The sequence below is a fragment of the Clarias gariepinus genome, chromosome 13, assembly GCF_024256425.1.
Source record: "Clarias gariepinus isolate MV-2021 ecotype Netherlands chromosome 13, CGAR_prim_01v2, whole genome shotgun sequence".
Classification (NCBI taxonomy): domain Eukaryota; kingdom Metazoa; phylum Chordata; class Actinopteri; order Siluriformes; family Clariidae; genus Clarias; species Clarias gariepinus.
In genome coordinates this window covers 11,854,070-11,875,181 of record NC_071112.1, presented here as the reverse complement: position 1 = coordinate 11,875,181, position 21,112 = coordinate 11,854,070, and the positions used below count along the sequence as shown (strand labels likewise).

The following is a 21,112-nucleotide window of genomic DNA, read 5'->3' as shown; positions in this document are numbered from 1 at the left end:
AGGTTAATAACTAAGTGGATAAGATAAGCCCAATTAATGGAAAAGTACTGAAGATGGTTGTTCCACATTATTAAGCGACCACAGATTTCAAGCAATATGGGAAAGAAAAAGGATCTTTCTGCTGCCGAAAAGTGTCAAATAGTGCAATAACTTGGACAAGATATGAAAACATTAGATATTTCACGAAACTTAAGCTTCATCATCATACTGTGAAGACATTTGTGGCTGATTCAGAGCACAGACGGGTTCGTGCAGATAAAGGCAGAATGACGAAGGTTTCTGCCAGACAAATTCATCGGATTAAGAGAGCAGCTGCAAAAAAGACCATTACAAAGCAGCAAACAGGTATTTGAAGCTCCTGGTGCCTCTGGAGTCCCGCGAACCTCAAGGTGTAGAATCCCTCAGAGACTTGCATACAAGAGACTAGTAACTATAGAGACTATACAGCCACCCTTAACCAATGCTCACAAGCAGAAACGGTTGCAGTGGGCCTAGACATACATGAAGACGAGTCTTGTTTACTGATGAGTGTCATTCAACCCTGGATGGTCCAGGTGGTTGGAGTAGTGGATGGTTAGTGGATGGCCACCATGTCCCAACAAGGCTACAACGTCAACAAGGAGGTGGTGGGGTCTTGTTTTGGGCCGGAATCATGGGGAGAGAGCTGGTAGGCCCCGTTACGGACCCTGAAGGTGTGAAAATGACCTCGGCAAGGTATATAGAGTTTTTGACTTTTTTCCATGGTACAAAAAGAAGAACCCTGCTTTTTGTAGCAAAATCTTCATGCATGACAATGCACCATCTCATGCTGCAAAGAATACCTCTGTGTCATTGGCTGCGATGGGCATAAAAGATGAGAAACTCATGGTGTGGTCACCATCCTCTCCTGACCTCAAAACCATTGAAAACCTTTGGATCATCCTCAAGCAAAAGATCTAGGATAGTAGGCAGTTCACATCAAAACAGCAGCTGGGAGGCTATTCTGACATCCTGCAAAAAAATTCAAGCAGAAACTGTCCCAAAACTCCCAAGTTCAATGAATGCAAGAATTGTAAAGGTGATATCAAAGAAAGGGTCCTATGTTAAGATGTAACATGCCCTGTTAGAATGTTTTTGATTGAAATAGTTTTTTATTTCAGTAAATATGACCTCATAATGCTGCAAATTCAACAAAAGCCTATTTTCAGTTTTTTACAACCTATAAAATGTTTTAACTCTGTTGTGCATATTTATTTGGAACAGTGCATTTTTAGTTTTGATTTTTTTTTTTTTTTATAAATATTATCATTAGGAGGTTTGTTCAATAAAATTTGAATTATACCCTAATGGTTGATGACTTAAAAATTATACTGACTGTTATTTGCATTGACTAATTATGAAAATCAGAGAAAGATATCATTTGCGTAATAATTTGGAACACGGTGTAAGAGATGAAACAACTGACATGTGCATCTGAAATGATCTGTGCTGTTGTTTTGAACTATCCAGTTTTACAAATAGTTCCTGGAAGCCCCACCTCTTTCCCTCTATTATGCATTTGCTTTTTGTCAGTGATATGTGAAATAAATCCCATCAGTGTACTTTCAATGTACTGTATGTAGAGTGTGTGCAAACATGTTTGTGTGTACAATATAATTGTGTGTGTGCACGTGTTCAGGTTTGTGTGTGTAGATAATATATTATGTCTGTGTGTAAGAGAGCTCATTGAGAATGAGCTTTTAGTGGTTTAGACTTGTGATAAATCCACCTAGGTTATTCACCCCCCCCCTTAATTCTTTTCTTTTTTTTCTTTCTCTCTTTTTTTTTTTGGAACATCTGTGTGCCTCGGAATAAATCACAAACACATCAAGGCATTCTGTTTTGGCTTTGCTTCTCATAATTTTCTGCCTTGGCCATATTACGTAGCACCGATTCTTCTTGAGAAAGTGGAAAGAATGTTAGTGATATTTGGAAAGAGGAATGCTTAATGTTTTTCTTTTTTTGAGGGTGTGTGAACTGGTGCCAGATGTGAAGTTGGTAGCAGCACCTCCTAAGCCTTAACAAACCTCACCTGAAACAAATTTCAGGCATATGTCCTATGTTGACATTTATGCAGATATGCAGTTTTATGACTCTATGATATCATTGTTCACTATGTAGACTTGTAAAACATGTTTTTAAAAAACAAAAGTATGTATTTATGTACGTACACATGTACACATATATGTCCAGCCCAAAAGAAAAAAAAGAGAGTTACACCTGGATTTAACTATGCCAATAGGTTAAGCACCTTTCACTGGCTAATTACTATAGTGATTAATATCGTTCATAATATGGATCCTAACTGATGCAGTGAGTAGCTTCTCATTTTTTAAACCACTAAGTCAGAAGACATATCCTGTGGTTGTAGCAAAATGTTATTCAGTTTCAGAAGGGTTTTAAATCAAATTATTGGCCTGCTCACAAACCTGGAGGGATAGTGGTGAACTGTCATCTTTAAGAAAGAAATGTGGAAAAACATCCTGAATGAGGGTGATTGGAGATCACTTAAAGGCTTCTAAAAAAAAAAAGTAGAACTCTTACATTCACTATTAAATACAGTATATCAGAGTTCTACTGATATATAACAATGTGAGGACAACTAAGGGTCGAGGGTTTGGAACTAAATAGCTGTGTAGCCTTAGTGAAAAAAACAACAATGGACTAATCGGAAAAAAATAGCTTAAGTTTTCGAGGGAGTGTAAAGAATGTACTGTAGAGCATTGAAAGAAGGTCATGTGGTTTAATTAATCCAGATTTACCCTGTTACAGAGTAATGGGTGCATCAGTTCATCTGCCTCTCTTATTACCCTGAACTACCCATCATACTTAGTGCCAAGTGTACTGTATAAGCCTGTGGCGGCAGTGTTATGAAATGGGTTTGCTTCTGTTGGTCTGTTTCATGGGCATATTCCAAGATGAAAATGTAAATCTAGATTTAGGAGAGTTGGTCACGTCTCACAGTCTCACAAGATCTTGGAGAGAAGTGTGTCTGTGTGTGTCTGCTGTTAACACACAGTCATGCTTAAACATTGGCATATATACACTAACCTAAAAGATTATGAGGAACACCTGTTAAATTTCTTATTAATGCAATTATCCAATCAACCAATCACATAGCAGTTGCTTCAATGCATTTAGGGATGTGGTCCTGGTCAAGACAATCTCCTGAACTCCAAACTGAATGTCAGAATGGGAATGAAAGGTGATTTAAGCAATTTTTAGCGTGGCATGGTTGTTGGTGCCAGACGGGCCGGTCTGAGTATTTCACAATCTGCTCAGTTACTGGGATTTTCACGCACAACCATTTCTAGGGTTTACAAAGAATGGTGTAAAAAGGGAAAAACATCCAGTATGCGTCAGTCCTGTGGGCGAAAATGCCTTGTTGATGCTAGAGGTCAGAGGAGAATGGGCCGACTGATTCAAGCTGATAGAAGAGCAACTTTGACAAATAACCACCCGTTACAACCGAGGTATGCAGCAAAGCATTTGTGAAGCCACAACACGCACAACCTTTAGGCGGATGGGCTACAACAGCAGAAGACCCCACCGGGTACCACTCATCTCCACCACAAATAAGAAAAAGAGGCTACAATTTGCACGAGCTCACCAAAATTGGACAGTTGAAGACTGGAAAAATGTTGCCTGGTCTGATGACTCTCGATTTCTGTTGAGACATTCAAATTGTAAAGTCAGAATTTGGCGTAAACAAAATGAGAACATGGATCCATCATGCCTTGTTACCACTGTGCAGGCTGGTGGTGGTGGTGTAATGGTGTGGGGAATGTTTTCTTGACACACTTTAGGCCCCTAAGTGCCAATTGGGCATCGTTTAAATGCCACGAGCTACCTGAGCATTGTTTCTGACCATGTCCATCCCTTTATGACCACCATGTACCCATCCTCTGATGGCTACTTTCAGCAGGATAATGCACCATGTCACAAAGCTTGAATAATTTCAAATTGGTTTCTTAAACATGACAATGAGTTCACTGTACTTAAATGGCCCCCATAGTCACCATATCTCAACCCAATAAAGCATCTTTGGGATGTGGTGGAACGGAAGCTTCGTGCCCTGGATGTGCATCCCACAAATCTCCATCAACTGCAAGATGCTATCCTATCAATGTGGGCCAACATTTCTAAAGAATGCTTTCAGCACCTTGTTGAATCAATGCAACGTTGAATTAAGGCAGTTCTGAAGGCGAAAGGGGATCAAACAGTGTATTAGTATGGTGTTCCTAATAATCCTTTAGGTGAGTGTGTATTTGATATATATATATATATATATATATATATATATATATATATATATATATATATATATATATGTATATATATATATATATATATATATATATATATATATATATATATATATAATATATATATATATATATGTGTATATATATAATATATATATATATATGTGTATATATATATATATGTGTATATATATAATATATATATATATATGTGTATATATATATGTGTATATATATATGTATATATGTGTGTGTATGTGTGTGTGTGTGTATGTATGTGTGTATGTACTCTTTTAGTGTTCATACAAATATTTACTATATATATATATATATATATATATATACACAAACATGGACTGCCTATTGCGGACGGTCTGAGCACTGATGGAGGGATTGTGTGCTCCTGGTGTGACTCGGGCAGTTGTTGTGGCCATCCTGTACCTGTCACGCAGGTGTGATATTCGGATGTACCGATCCTGTGCAGGTGTTGTTACACGTGGTCTTCCACTGTGAGGATGATCAGCTGTCCTTCCTGTCTCCCTGTAGCGCTGTCTTAGGCGTCAGTGCGGACATGGCAATTTATTGCTCTAGCCACATCTGCAGTCCTCATGCCTCCTTGCAGCATGCCTAATGCATGTTCACGCAGATGAGCAGGGACCCTGGGCAGCTTTCTTTGGGTGTTTTTTACAGTCGATAGACAAGTCTCTTTAGTGTCCTGCGTTTTTAGAACTGTGACCTTAAATGCCTACTTTCTGTAAGCTGTTAAGGTCTTAACGACCATTCCACAGGTGCATGTTAATTAATTGATTATGGTTAATTGAACATTCATAGAAAACATAGTGTAAACCCTTTACAATGAAAATCTGTCAAGTTATTTGGATTTTTACAACATTATTGTTGAAATACACAATCCTGAAAAAGGGACGTGTGTGTATATATATATATATATATATATATATATATATATATATATATATATATATATATATATACACACACACTCAGCAAAAAAAAAAACGTCCCTTTATTTATATATATATATATATATATATATATATATATATATATATATATATACATATAAATTTTTTAAGAAAACATAAGTGAGAAAATTGATTTTGTTCATATGCAAGTCATAACAGAATGGCACAATCAAATAAAAGATGACAATAAAAAAATAAGAAAATAATCCCTGTTCAAATGTTTGCATACCTTTTAGTTCTTTATATGGTGTATTGCTGCTCCCTTTAACATCAATGATGGCTTGCAGTCTATTGTAATAATTGTCCTTAATTCTCTCGGGTGGCATAGCTGCCCATTCTTCTTGTCAAAATGCTTCTAGTTCCTGTAAAATTTTTTCATGTGTTGCATGAACTGCACTCCCCAAAATGGCTTAGTAATATTGAGGTCAGGAGACTGTGATGACCACCTTCACTTTCTTCTGCTGTAGCCATTGGCCTTGTGCATTGGATCATTGACATGCTGGAACATCCAAGTGTGTCTCATACGGAGCCTTCATGCTGTAGAATGCAAATTGTCTGCCAGTATTTTCTGATAACATGCCGTATTCATCTTGCCATCAATTTTAATTAACTTCCTATTGCCACTGGAGCTCAAACAGGCCCAAAACATAAGAGATCCACTATTATGCTTTATAGTGAGGATGGTGTACAGGACTCAAACAACTAATTTATGTGATACTTAATGACTGCACGTGACCACTGTTGTTAATGCAAATAATTTTAATAATAGTTAAAATAGTTATTTTCTTATTTATCAGTCATATTTTGTTTTGTATGTGTTTACTTTCGTTTAAAAAGAGGATTTTGGCGCACTAAGCCACAGTCCAGTCCTATTTGTCCTTAGCCCAGGTAAGACTCCAGCCCAGAGGCTAGACTCCAGCTGTAGTCCACTCCTTCCAGCGTGAATCTCCCCCGAATTCTTGAATGGGCTTTGTTTCATACTTCTCTCAAGGCTGCAGTTATCCATATTGCTTGTGCATCTTTTTCTACAACATTGTTTTCTTACATTCATTTATGTGCTTGGATACAGCAGCCTCTTGAACCAGACTAAGAGACCATTTAAAGGCTTAGGAAACATTTGCAGGTGCTTCAAGCTAATTAGCTGATTATACCCCTATCTCACCTATGTGGTTTCGCGTGGTGGCCAGAAGTAGAGTTCATAATGATTCACCGCACGTTTTTGCGTTGTGATTACTTTTTTATCTTTCCTCGTGGAGGCTTGCAGACCTTGCAGAACATCGGCAGGCAATCGCGGCAGCTCACGGTGCCTAACATCCCATCTCACCGTGAGTCAAACCGCATAGGTGAGATAGGGGTATTAGAGTGTGACACCATGAATCTCCCTTCAATGTTGAAGTTTATCACAATATTAAAATTTTTTGAGATACTGACTTTTGGGTTTTTATTAACTGTATCAAAATGAAAAAAATAAACACTTAAAATTTATCAGTCTCTGTGTAATGAATCTATGAGAGTTTCATTATTTGAAGTGAACTACTGAACTAGTTAGTGGACTGATTTAGTGGGCTCGTATTCCAAACCAAATTTAATTTTCTCATAAGAAATAATAAAAACTTAAATTATTTGTTCCACAGCCTCAAAAAATACATAAAAATCTTCTTCTTTGGCTTTCGGCTGTCCCCTTTCAGGGGTCGCCACAGCGAATCATCTGCCTCCATCTAACCCTATCCTCTGCATCCTCTTCTCTCACACCAACTAACTTCATGTCCTCTCTCACTGCATCCATAAATCTCCTCTTTGGTCTTCCTCTAGACCTCCTGCCTGGCAGTTCCAACCTCAGCATCCTTCTACCGATATATTCACAATCTCTCCTCTGAACATGCCCAAACCACCTGAATCTGGCCTCTCTGACTTTATCTCCAAAATATCTAACGTGGGTTGTCCCTCTGATACACTCATTCTTAATCCTATCCATCCTTGTTACTCCCAAAGAGAACCTCAACATCTTCAGCTCTGCTACCTCCAACTCTGCCTCCTGTCTTTTTTTTAGCGCCACTGTCTCTAAGCCGTAGAGCATCGCTGGTCTCACCACTGTCCTGTACACCTTTCCTTTAAAAAAAAATGAAATAAATACATAAAAATAATTAACACAAAATATAAATTAAAAATGAAACAAGTTTAAGAATTTGTTGCACTTTACTTTTAAAAAGAAGTAAAAATAAATCTAGACAGATAAGTGTTTTTGTTTATGCGCGCAGGCACTGTGTGTGTGTGTGTGTGTGTGTGTGTGTGTGTGTTTGGGTCACAAACACACGCTAAAGGCGAGAGAAAGAGTGTGTTGTGAACCGGCATGGTGTCAAATTACGCGCGCACACACATGACAGGCTGGGGAAGAAAACGGATTTTTAATCTTCTAATGAAAAAAAAGTTCAAATAAATCCCGACAGATAAGTGTTTCTTATGTGCGCAGGCGCTGTGTGTGTGTTTGAGCCTCTCGTTGTTTGTGTGTGTGTGCGCACGCACACGCGTAATTTGACACTGTGCTGGTTCACAAACACAGCGCATACACAGCTAAAGCAAGGGAAAGAGAGAGAGCGCGCATACATGTGTGTTATAAGAATTAGTACACGCGTGCTGTAAACACAAAATAAAATGTTTTACACACACGTGGTCACAGTGTTGTAGAAAACGGTACACACGTGCACGGATATGATTATACCGCACTAAGACCCAGCAGGGGAGACGATTACCAGCAATTTTGCAGCGCAAGAGAGAGAAAAACCGTTGGCTCAGTTGTGATCACGTGACGCTCGGCGTCAAAACAAGAATCGCATGCGTGATACATCATACTCCTTGCTCGAAAAACCAAGACTCGCTCGTTTTTACAAGTCAAAAGTTATAAAAAAATCTTGGGAACACTCACAAACCTTGTTACTCGCGATTCGAGGTTTCTCTGTATGTATATTTTACACAGTGCATCACAGCGTATTCACAGTGCTTTACTTTTTTTTTTGTTTTGTTATGTTACAGCCTAATTTTAAAATGGATTCAATTCATTATTTTTCCTTAAAATTCTACAAACAATACCCCATAATGACAACATAAAAAATTTTTGTTCGAAATCTTTGCAACTTATTAAAAATACTAAACAAAAATAATGAACTAAAAAAAACAGGTGTACATAAGTATTTGCAGCCTTTTCATGACACTTAAAATTGAGCTCAGGTGCTTCCTGTTTTACACTGAACATCCTTGAAATGTTTTTACAACTTGATTAGGGTCCACCGTTGGTAAATTTAGTTGATTGGTCATAATTTCGAAAGGCACAGACATGTCTATATAAGTGCATGTCAGTGCCCAAACCTAGCAGTGAAGTCATTGTCTATAGACCTCAGGGACAAGATTGTATCGAGGCACAGATCTGAGGAAGGGTACAGAAAAATTTCTGCAGCATTGTGGTCCAGATGAGCACAGTGGCCTTCATCATCCATAAATGAAAATAGTTAGGAAGTGAGGACTCTTACTAGAGCCAAACTGAGTGACCAGTGGAGAAAGACCTTAGTTAGGGAGGTGATCAAGAACCCAACAGTTAGTCTAAAATTAGAGTTCCAGCGTTTTCTCTGTGGAGAGAGGAGAACCTTCTAGAAAAACAACTATTTTGTAGCATCATACTCAAAAAGACTTGCGACTATGATTGGTGCCAAAGGTACCTAAACAAAAAAAAATAGTTTCTTATGGTCTGAGAATCCTTCAGGTGCCTTTTGGCAAACACCAGACGGGCTGTCATGTGCCTTTTACTGAGGATTGGTTTTCATCTAGCCACTCTACCATACAGGCCTAATTGGTGGAGTGCTGCAAGATGGTTTATTTTGGAAGGTTCTTCTCTTTCCACAGAGAAACACTGGGGGTCTTTCTGCTTGATGGTCATGTGAAGCTCAAAAAGTTTGAAGTTCACTTTGAGAATTTCCTAGTTTTTCCCCTTTTTTGTACAGAGGTGAACTTCAGTAGGTAAAAGTCCCACCACTTATTTGTTCCATAATTCATTAAACCAGCTGATTCTAATTAGCACAACTCTTCAGCCAGATGAGCAATAACTGATTAGTTACATTACCCGTTTCATGCAGAGGGCATACATATGCTGTCTCTTAATATTTTTGGCCACCACTGTATATGGACTAATCGCACCTCCACACTCCACAGATCCCAATTTGATGGAGCACCCATGGAATGTGCCAGACAAAAAAGTCTGTTTCCATGTAGGCACCCACAGCACCTAAGAATCTGCTGCTAACGTTCTGGAGATCAGAAGGATTATGTACAGAAATAAAATACTTCTTTATAACTCTTGCTTGTCTTTGTTTCTTCTAGCCAAGTCAAATCTCACTGGATGAAAACATCCTTGTATCACGGTATATTAACAACCCATTACTTATTGATGGTGAGTATGCAGACAAAACTAATAGCACTTTTCCAGAAACAACATAATTTTTTTTCATTCTAACATTCTTTTCTTTCCTTGTCCAGATTTCAAGTTTGATGTGCGATTGTATGTGTTGGTGACATCTTATGACCCAGTCATTATTTATGTCTATGAAGAGGGGCTAACTAGGTGAGTGCTGTTTTACTTTTTTTTGTTTTTACAAGAGTTCAGTTAATAGTTAATAGTTAACGGTTGTAAGTTAATAATCAAAGGAAGCCACTAGATGTACACTTAATATTTGATCCTTAAAATATGGGTTATTCTGACACAGCAAAATTTGTTGTACTCTGTGGAGAAAAAAAAAATGAAACAAAATTTGTCTGAGCCTGTCATTCATCGCAATTTATATTACTTTTCATGCTGGAGTTTCTTACTGGCACATGGATATAGCAGTAGAATTAGTCCTAAGGCATAGCCAGTTATTTTACTATTGTGTCATTGAATTATTTTCTTTTATGTTCATCTAAGATGTGTGACCACTAGATGGCAGCAGGATCGTTTCTGGTTTAATAACAACCAAGCCTTCACTTCCTTTGGTCGTTTTAATAGCCAATATTATTTTTTCTCCACAGGTTTCATTTTCCATTTTTACTGACTTAGTAATGTCTTCATTTCTATATAACCCACAAATGCAACATGCCATTTGGTAAACATATTGCTTTTGTTTTTAAATTTTACAATCATTCTTGTATGCATTTTTTGTAGTTTTGTAATTTGGTTGTGCATATTGTGAAATAAAGGCTCTAAAGAAAGCTTTGAGGAAATAAAGTGTTTGGAGCTGGTTAGTTATTGGCTAGGTGTGGTGGCAGGAGACCAAGGGATCAGATTGACTGGGGCAATGTGTAAAATGGTTGGTCTGTCTCTGTTAGGCTTGGCATAAGCAAGGCCTTCACTGAGTGACGCTTACGTTTATATTAACCATTATTAACTACCTTTCCTAAATTCTGGCATAATTTTCAGTCCAACTTTTAGCTTAGACATTCCAGTGGCTTTGCAGGCATTCAGGGGTTCACTATGCCAGGAAATTCCCATTATTCTACATGTGGTGACCACTCAGTAAAATACTACAGTACTATACACACTGACAAGACCATATTCTACCTTTGTGAGAAAATCTAAAAGTATTTAAATGCGTTTAGAATTCAGCTTAATTGTTAGTGTGTTGGGTTTTGTCATTTGCATATTTGGAGCTCACTACAGTACAGGTTTTGATGTGGAATGAAAACTTTTTTTCCTAGATTTGTTTTTGTCATCTCAGTCAGAAGTGTATTAGTTATTCATGTTTGTGGAGTTGAATCATTCTAAATTGGAAATATCAGGGTAATATGTACTTGTCTAAAATATGTTGTGTTTTTACTGAGGCAGATTGTGGTTGACTCTTTCCTCTGATTTGTAGATTTGCTACTGTGAAGTATGACCATGCTGTTAAGAACATCAAGAACCAATTCATGCACCTTACCAACTACAGTGTAAACAAGAAGAGTAGTGACTATGTTAGGTAAGGTTTAATTGATTCTATCTTTAGTACCATTTTGTACCTGCTGAGTACCACTATGTACTATGTGGTTTGTTTATACTACTCATTTTGTGTGCTAAAAGCTAAAACTTTTTTTTTTTTTTTTTACATGGAAAGTCTGTTTTGTATAGTATCCTGTTACTGTACATCCATTAACAATTCCTAACATAAAATTTTTATATAGGAATCAGTTTGTTGTTTTAAAGGTCAATTTGTATCAAACTCTTTCCTTAAATGCAAGGCAGAGTCTAATCCTGTTTTTCTGTCCATGACCTCAGTACATAATGTTTAAAAGTATTCTGTAGTTTAAAACTAAAAAGTTTCAGGATCTTTTCGCTGTATGGGGTTTTCATCCTATATTCTTTTAGAGTTAGTTCATGTAGTAGATGTAGATAAATGTGATGCTAATTGGAAAAGATTTTAGCTGTCATGAACAGTTAAATCATCACTCACTGTTGTTCCTCGTTCCCAACCGGAAAAGGAATGCATCCTCAGATGTGAGATAATCCCCCTTGTTTGTTAATCATGTCAACATTGTTACACTCTGCTCATTGCTCAGTGCTGTTTTGGCAAAGTCAGACATTGAGGACCTTGTCTTGCTTTTCAGCTGTGATGACCCTGAAGTAGAGGATTATGGGAACAAATGGAGCATGAGTGCAATGCTGAGATATTTAAAGCAGGGGGGCAAGGACACCACATGTGAGTAGAGAATAAAGTTATTGGATCACGCTCACCTGTTCTATTATACTGCAAAATAGTATTATTTTATACATGGCTAATATAAAATTAAATAAAAGTAAGAAACACACAAAGGATTTGAGGAATTGGGTCAAACCGGCCTGTTCCTATAATTCACCTTAGTAACATACAATAACAAAACACAGTATTAAGCCTCGCCATGAAGAGTTAATACATTTTAATATTAGTTAATGTATACAATCACATTAGAATTAGTGATTAAACCTTCCCCAGTCTATATGGCTAACATTGTTCTCTGTTGTGTATAAGTGCTGATGAGTCAGATTGAGGACCTGATAATTAAAGCCGTGCTGAGCGCAGAGTCACAGATTGCTTTAGCGTGCAAGATGTTTGTTCCTCATCGCAACAACTGCTTTGGTAAGCCCTGTTAAATTGTAATTCTTAAAAAAGGTGTTTAAATTCAATAAACCATTCTTACTGTATTGTGCAACATTTTATATAGTCACATTTTAGCTAAAATGAATGGGTGATAAGCTTAGATCACTGTTTTCATGTACTTTTAACAGATGTATCCTGTACTTATAGCTTACATCACTTAGAAATACTTTGCCAGTAAGTTTTATTCTTTCAATACAATAATGAGGTGTTAACCGCTAAGGTGAAGCCTAAAATCACTTCTCTGCCAATTGTTTAGCAGCCCAGTAAGTAAGTAGCATTATTAAAAGTAAAATTAATTCCCTTAAGACTAGTTTGTACAAATTGAGACTGTAAGACTGCTGTGTGATAACAGTTTTATCTGATTCCCATGTGACATTATATTTTAGTCTCAATAAACCATTCTTTGCTCAGGTTTTGTTCATTTTTCATTTCTTATTAATTAACCCTCTTGACTTTTGGTGTTGACTTTTGAATGGGTTACCACATTCCTTAATTTTTTATATCAAATTTGTTTAATCTCTGGATCATAAATTGTATGGAAACCGTCAGGAAGTACATCAGAGTTTACCACAGCTTGCTGCAGTTCAGGAGGAAACGTAGCCATTAAAATAATTAAGAAAAAATAAAAGGTAACAAGCTCATAGATTTGATGTGTGCTGACTGAATAAACACTGTAGCAGCTCATACTGTATGTGATTTAAAGACAGCTTTAATTGCTCGTAAAAACCTGCAATACATGGCGTTAAGCAAATGCCCTAAAATGGTTAAATCCACTCCTGCCCATAAAGTGGCCAGGGGTAGCTCAGTGGTTAAGGCATTAGACTACGGTTTGGAAGACTGCATTTCATTGCTGTCACTAAAGGACCTGCTGAGATCAATTCAGTAATCATATTGTTAACTTAGGTGACAATGTTGACGAGCACAAGGCTGGAGATCATTATGTCAGTCTGATTGGGTTAGAATGGCAAACTTGACATGTTAAAAGGAGGGTGATGCTTGAAATCATTGTTCCTCCATTGTTAACCATGGTGACCTGCAAAGAAACGCGTCCAGCCATTGCGTTGCATAAAATGGCTTCACAGGCAAGGATATTGTGGCTACTAAGATTGCACCTAAATCAACAATTTATAGGATCATCAAGAACTTAGTAAGTAAGCAAGTAAAGAGGTTAAATTCTTGTTAAGAAGGCTTCAGGGCTTCCAAGTAAGTCCAGCAAGCGCCAGGATCGTCTCCTAAAGAGGATTCGGCTGTGGGATCGGAGTGCCACCAGTGCAGAGCTTGCTCAGGAATGGCAGCAGGCAGGTGTGAGTGCATCTGCACGCACAGTAAGGCAAAGACTTTTGGAAGATCTTCTGGTGTCAAGAAAGGCAGCAAAGAAGCCACTTCTCTCCAAAAAAACATCAGGGACAGATTGATCTTCTGCAGAAAGTTTGGTAAATGGACTGCTGAGGACTGGGGCAAAGTCAAATTCTCAGATGAAGCCTCTTTCCGATTGTTTGGGGCATCTGAAAAAAGGCTTGTCCGGAGAAGAAAAGGTGAGTGAACATTTACATTTACATTTAGGCATTTGGCAGACGCTCTTATCCAGAGCGACTTACATTTTTTAAATCTTATTACACATTTGAGCAGTTGAGGGTTAAGGGCCGTGCTCAAGGGCCCAACAGTGGCAACTTGGTGGTTGTGGGGTTTGAACCTGGGATCTTTCGAACCGTAGTCCAATGCCTTAACCACTGAGCTCAGACCCCAGTCAGAGCTACCCCTGACCCCTGAACAGTAAAGCATCCTGAGACCATTCATGTGTGGGGTTGCTTCTCATCCAAGGGAGTGGGCTCACTCGCAATTTTGCCCAAAAACACAGCCATGAATAAAGAATGGTACCAAAACACCCTTCAACAGCAACTTCTTCCAACAATGGAGCACCGTGCCATAAAGCAAAAGTGATAACTAAGTGGCTCGGGGACCAAAACATTGAAATTTAGGGTCCATGGCCTGGAAACTCCCCAGATCTTAATCTTATTGAGAACTTGTGGTCAATCCTCAAGAGGCGGGTGGACAAACAAACAAAAACCCTCTAATTCTGACAAACTCCAGGAAGTGATTATGAAAGAATGGGTTGCTATCAGTCAGGATTTGGCCCAGAAGTTGATTGAGAGCATGCCCAGTCGAATTGCAGAGGTCCTGAAAAAGAAGGGCCAACACTGCAAATACTGACTCTTTGCATAAATGTCATGTAATTGTCGATAAAAGCCTTTGAAACATATGAAGTGCTTGTAATTATATTTCAGTACATCACAGAAACAACTGAAACAAAGATCTAAAAGCAGTTTAGCAGCAAACTTTGTGAAAACTAATATTTGTGTCATTCTCAAAACATTTGGCTACGACTGTACATTGTAAAGATAAGTACATTTTGTATAGCACTGTAAACAGTTAAAGTAGTCAGTAAAAGATTGTTGCTGTACATCTGGAATCTGAAACAGTAAGGAAATGTGATATTTAAGTATCCAACTCTCACTGCTTCTGCTACAAACACTGTATTTACTTGTAATTAAAATGCATTTCTTATGAAAATACTGTTTACTCTCACTCAGTTTAACATTTGTGTGGAAAGGTGTAGTATTTTTATGCTAAGAACATGGACTAATATGTTTAAGGTAGATTTAACACCCTATTTCTAGATTTCCTGATACGGAGTTGCAGCGGAACTGGACTGATTTTTTTTTTCTTAATTCTTTGGAGCCATTATCTCTGTTAGTATTGGCATTAATTGCTCCCTCCCTCACTCCTTTTTTTTGGCTAAAGGTCTTAATCTCCCACTCTCTCCCCTTGGCATACACTTCATACTCCTTTTTCTCTGTCAATCCCTCTAAGAGCTGAGAGTAATGATATTGGAATGAGCTTAAACTGTGTTGTCTAAACCTCCCAGGGTCCGCTGTCCTGTTTGTCTCTACTCATTTAATTTATACTCTCCCTTACCCCTCTCTCTGCCCATTTATTATTTTTTCAGTACTGTTATATGTTTGTAGACATAATAATTTCCTAAGAAGTGTTGGTTGTTTAGGTGGCAAATGGTGTATATCAGCTCTAAGCTACGCTATCTGAAAATCACCCTCATAAAGATGATATCTCTTTCTTCTTCTCTTTTTCATATTCCCTAGTGATTTGTCACTGAGCCCACAGGGTGAGGTTGTGGTAACACGTATGACAGGCTTTGGGGTCAGTGCAAGTTTGGGTCAGAACAATATGTGACGGCAGAAGAGCAGCCAATGCAGGTGGAGACGTCACTGGAATGTAATGGATATGGCAAGACACAGATAGGGTCCATATGCATACAAAAACAGCAGGTCTTAACTGTAAATCAGAATAATTACATGGAAAAAAGAAATGTGAGGTGTTTGCTTGTCAGCGAAGTATTATATATCCTATACATTAAAGGGAAGTGTGTACAGTATTCCAGATGCAGTTTTTTGTTAAATAATGCATTTCCTACATGTAACCTTTTCAGATAGATAAACCTAATGCCCTTTTTTGTTATGCTGATGAGCCACCCCAAAATATTAACACACAGACAAACTGATTAACAGATCAGGATCATGGGCACCCAAGGCTCACCCCTGCCTGCCTGCCGAAGGCCAACCTCTCCAGTCTAATCTCACAAAATGCACATAAATCGGCAGAAAATGTCTGCCGCACATGGGCCCAAGCAAGCAACGAGCCTAATGAATCCAAACTCTCCAGTTCCCAAGCTAACTGTGCACTTATAGGAGGCACCAAACAAACCACAGCACATTTTGGGGTCTCATTATGTCATGCCCACAGGGGACACAAGGTGAACGCAATACAAGGGGGAACACTAAACAATACAGTACTGGCTATATGTTTTGGGTTGGAATGTTATGGCAGGTCGATGTAAAAACATCCATAAAAATTTGTATTTATAAGCATAATTGCTTTAAATAACTCATAATTGTGCTACTTTTAGCACAGCATTACCAAATATATGGTTTTGCATAACAAAATAATGAAAAGGTAAGAGGGGAAGAGAAAGACATAAAGCCAAATGCACAGATGCTGAGCTATGCTTTCACTCCAACGAAAACACACAGCTTTGACCAAGGAGGACAGGGGTTATTTTATAGAGCTCGACATGCAATTCATCTTTCCAACTGTAGCTTTTTTTGTTTTCAATACTTGCTGGCACATTCTTGTTACCTTCAGAAAAACTGTACAGTTACAGAAGCAGAGCAGATAAAAGTAGTCAAATTCTTTTTCTTACTGAGCTCCAAATGTTCCTCCAAATATTATTTTGTCACTTGGTGTTTTAATGGTGCTGGTGGTGAAGAGCAGACCCCACACGTGTTGAATTGAGTTAAGATCTGGTGACTGCAACGTCCATAGTACAGTTGTGATGTACATAGATTTCATACTCCTCAACCAATTCAGTGAGACCTTGTGCCATGGAGCACTGTCAATCTGTAAGAGACCATTTCCATGTGGGTAAAAATGTTTCATTAAAGGATAGAGGTGGAATCAGAATATAAATTTTCTTTATATTCTACACTGAACACATATTTTCTACTTTTCTCCCCTCAGTAGTTACTGTACTCCCATATGAAATGAGCCAATCTGTAAATGTGCTTTCATTGCAACTTTATGAACCAAACAACTACATGATTAGTTTAATCCTTAAAAGAGCACATAGGTTCTTGGAGGTTATTTATGGATAAATGGTAAAACATCCAGGGCTTATTTCTTTATCCAAGTATTCCCAGGCAATGATGGGAAAAGCACAATAAATAAGATTCACTTCAGGTTCTGAAAGCATTAAGTAGTCTAAAAAACACACACACAGGCTCCACCCAGGTTATGCGCCATCTCACCCGAATTTAGGAGAAGGCCATATGGGGGGTTTAAAACACATAGTCCTGCTACTTGCCAAATGATCCCCTTAACTGTTTAGGGACTGTAGTATAGGGACTATTACATTAAGCAAGGTTTCCGGCGGGGGTTGGGGTGGGTCTATCTGAATGAGCCTCTGTAACTTAATTCTTTATGGGTCCCTTTCTTCTTGGATGCGGAAAAAGAGATTGTTTACATGCCACGTGACGAAACGACTGTCTGTGTGTTTGCTGGCACAAAACTGTGTCCACACAATGGTTGATGCCTTTTTTGGCATATTGTAGAGCACTAAAAATAGGTTGTTTGTAAAATCATTTCTTTGTCCATATGCATTTTGTATATAATTTGAAGAGCATTTTTAATGAACCATGTATGTGGAAACAATAAGCAGATATTGGTACAGTATATTAAGCTTTTAACTTAACTCTAGCTTGTTCATTGACAAACAGTTAGTCTACAACATGCTGATTAAGTGAAGCTCAAATTAGCCTAGCTAAAGCCTCTTTTATTACACTATGCACTTATGGCAAGCTTGAACTTGGCTTGAACACTGCATCGTTTATCTGGAGAAACTATCCAGTTAATAGCTTTTTTAAAAAAAAACATTCTATTTCTGTTATATACCAACTCCCTGGCAGTTATCTTATGTAGAGAACACAGTATTTTGTAAAATAAAGCTTTATAGAAATATATTTACAGCATCTCTTTGAGCATTAAAGATTTAATAGTTGTTATAACTATATAACGAAAATTTATAAAATTAAAATTAATCATAGTCAGTGGTAATATGAAAGACATTATGGCGTTTTAAGTAAATTATGTTCATATAATACTTTGATTGGAAAATGTTTAATGAAAACAGCTTAAAGGGATAGTTAAAGAAATGATATTTGTATAGTGCTTTTTTGCCAGTGGACATAGTTGCAAAGCAGCTTTACTATAAGGAAGACTTTGACACTTGTCCTTCTGGACCCTGGGTTGTGTGGTGCCCGCTAGGTCCAGAATCATCCACCACAACAAGCCCACCATGATGCCCACCCAGGCAAAACCATTGGGTTGATGAGATCTTCTTTTTGCAGTACCTCCCTCATACAGGCGCACTCCTTTTTCACCAGGCTGCTGATTCAGCTTGTTGTTTCAGCTCTACTGGCCGATGATGCTAAGGGTATGAGGAAGTTGAAGCCGCATGCAGGAGAAACTGCTGACCACATTCTTGAGGTCTCCACAGTGGACGGCTGTGGACTAAGAGGGATTAGGGGATTGTCAGAATGCCATGCTGGTATCCGCACCTAAAGGTTTCTCCGCGGCATTCAACCAGGCTTCCCAGCTTGTGGTCAGCTGCCTGGATGAGTATGTTGCATTCATATTGCTTGGCCTCCAAGCTCTTTAATGGTTTCTCTGTGATAGAGGTGATCGGAATGTAGCTAGTGAGGAAGAGGAATTTAAATCTGGTAACTCTTTGTGGCTCCATCTATCCATCCACCCATCCTTCCACCCATCCATCTATCTAGCTACCTTCTGCAGTAGGGTTAGGGCACAAGGCAAGAGCCACCATGGATGGGATTTCTACTCTTGGCAGGGCACTGGTGCAGGCACTTACACACTACTGGCAATTTGGAAACGCAAGATAAATACGAGGGTGCCAGATGCCGGATGTGAATATTAACCCTCCATCAATCCATTTCAGCTAACCAACATATTTCTGGTTGATGCAGATAGCCTTTTTGAGTGTCTGACACTTGGATGTAGTGACTTTCAGACTAAAACCATTAATAGTATATCATAAGGTCTTCTTATCTAAGTGATGACACAATGCAGGTTTGAGGTACCTTTATAAGCTTGTAGGTGATGACGGCACAGCCCTGGCTCCCCTTATACCTCAGGGTCTTTCTGGTCAGGTGGCTTTTGCAATCAGCTGGAGTATGATCATGAATTCATTAGATTTTTCTTCAAATTCTTCTTCACACCCCATGCTCAATATGGCAATTTTTACGTAGTATGTCATTTAATATTTCTTTTTTTCTCCTCCACTAAAGGACTTTGCTGGGACTGTATCAGGATTGTGTTCAACCAATTGATGGCTGCCAAACAGCATCACTGTAGTGTGTTTTGTGTTATGTGTATAGATATGATGGTCAAGACTTTTAAAACACTGTAATTTTTGTAGAGAAACGGTTCCTTCCTAAATGAGTCAGTCTGAAGCAATGAGCGTACGTTTCTTGTTGATACTTCATCTCAGACCTCAGGGAAATGCCTCCTCCCATTGTTAAAATGTTTATAAAAAGCCGCCCAAAGCTGATTAGCAAACAATTTGTTATAAAGAGATGGAGCAAGGTCAGATGTCACAACAACTGAGACAACCACTTAAAGACTATCTAACCGTTATTGCTCCCATGGCCTGCTTTGTTATGTAGCTATGGCAGTGAGTTTCCTGTTCAGATAGAATTCAGGGCTCAGTCTTCTTTTCCTCTGTTTCATTGCCCAGCAGCTCATAACAGCACTTTTGCTCTTGATCTTTCCTTGTTGATATTTATTTATTTTCCTAACTGTGCATATTTTGTGGTTACATTAATAAGGCCTCCTGGTATATGGTAAAGAGCCAGAGAGCAAGTCTGCTTGTGCGGGCTGAGGTAGCGGGGAAGACTGGCGTCTGCTCCTAATTGAGAGAAAATGTGTAGCACATGGAGTTCGGTTGGCAGTTTGGTGAGGAGTGTGCGTGCAAGTGTGTGTTAAGGGTGCTTGAGGGCTTTTTGTGTGCAAGTGGCAGGGCATCGAGGGAGCACAAAAGGTATTTGCTCATTTATCATCTTGTGTATCTGTCCAGACTGCAGTGATGCTAAACGGTGCTAAATATGAATTTATCTATTAATCTTTTTGGAAATCCATCCTTATAAAATTGATTTGTTAGGCAGTGAGGGAAACTCAAATTAAAAGTAGGAAAAAAAAACTACTGCATAATCTCTTCCCCCTCTAACGTTACTGCCTATGGCAGGGTATTACGTACAATCTGCAGTCCCATCGGATCGGGCTGCCCCTTTCTAAATAGCTGTACTGTTTGCAGAATTAATAGCAACAGAACTTGATATCTGTCAAGCATCAGCACTTAATAAAAGATTAACTAGTTTAGGTACAGCATTTTTGCTGTCTTTGTTTAGTGAACGTAAGTGATATCTGTGACGGTCTACAAAATGAAGGTGATCCACATAGCACAAAGACCTATTCTATGGCTTCTAGTAAAATAAAGTCCAAAACCTTTAACTTAAAATTTATACGGTTTGGGTTTTTTGTCCTTGTTCTTTTTAAAAAAGAAACATTTCTGAAAAATTATTATTTCAAATAAATAGTTACATTCTCCTTGTCCAAAAAAATATTAGTTTATTTCTTCCAATCAGTGTCCACGTTGAGAAGAAAGCGCTAAGAGATTCTTTGCAGCTGCGTCTGAGTAACCAGTGATCATCCCGTTTACAAGCCATATCCAGTAGTCTGAGAGAAATGCACTGAAATCTGATCACTGGAGAACACACAAACACACGCACATACACACAAAAGGCAAGTCTTGCCAGTAGCAGCACCTCCACTGTGTGAGATCCAGGAGCAGAGAGAGCAAAATGGGTTCATTTGAACTCCCTCTCTGCTAAATGGGCTTTATTGTGCAGCCCTCTCTGCCTGAGAGGCTTAAGATAGGGATAAATATTGCAGAGACTGTGGAATTGCCAGGTGCCTTTTTCACACTTGGAAAATACTTTTCCGGCTTTTCCTTGACGTGGCATTAAAGGGGACAGGGGCAGTGTATACTCAAGTTTGTGTAAATATT

At 38.4% G+C, this 21,112-nt stretch overlaps 1 protein-coding gene across 5 annotated transcripts in view; it reads left to right on the top strand.

Annotated features, from left to right (window-relative positions):
- The window catches only part of ttll5 (tubulin tyrosine ligase-like family, member 5), a 102,310-nt gene that overhangs the window by 10,466 nt on the left and 70,732 nt on the right, over positions 1 to 21,112 (top strand). For all 5 annotated transcript variants that reach the window (XM_053509713.1, XM_053509712.1, XM_053509710.1 and 2 more), the window contains exons 8-12: positions 9,635 to 9,704; positions 9,791 to 9,875; positions 11,143 to 11,244; positions 11,870 to 11,961; positions 12,271 to 12,378. In XM_053509713.1, the coding sequence (XP_053365688.1) occupies positions 9,635 to 9,704; positions 9,791 to 9,875; positions 11,143 to 11,244; positions 11,870 to 11,961; positions 12,271 to 12,378 (457 nt within the window). The remainder of the gene's footprint in view (positions 1 to 9,634; positions 9,705 to 9,790; positions 9,876 to 11,142; positions 11,245 to 11,869; positions 11,962 to 12,270; positions 12,379 to 21,112) is intronic.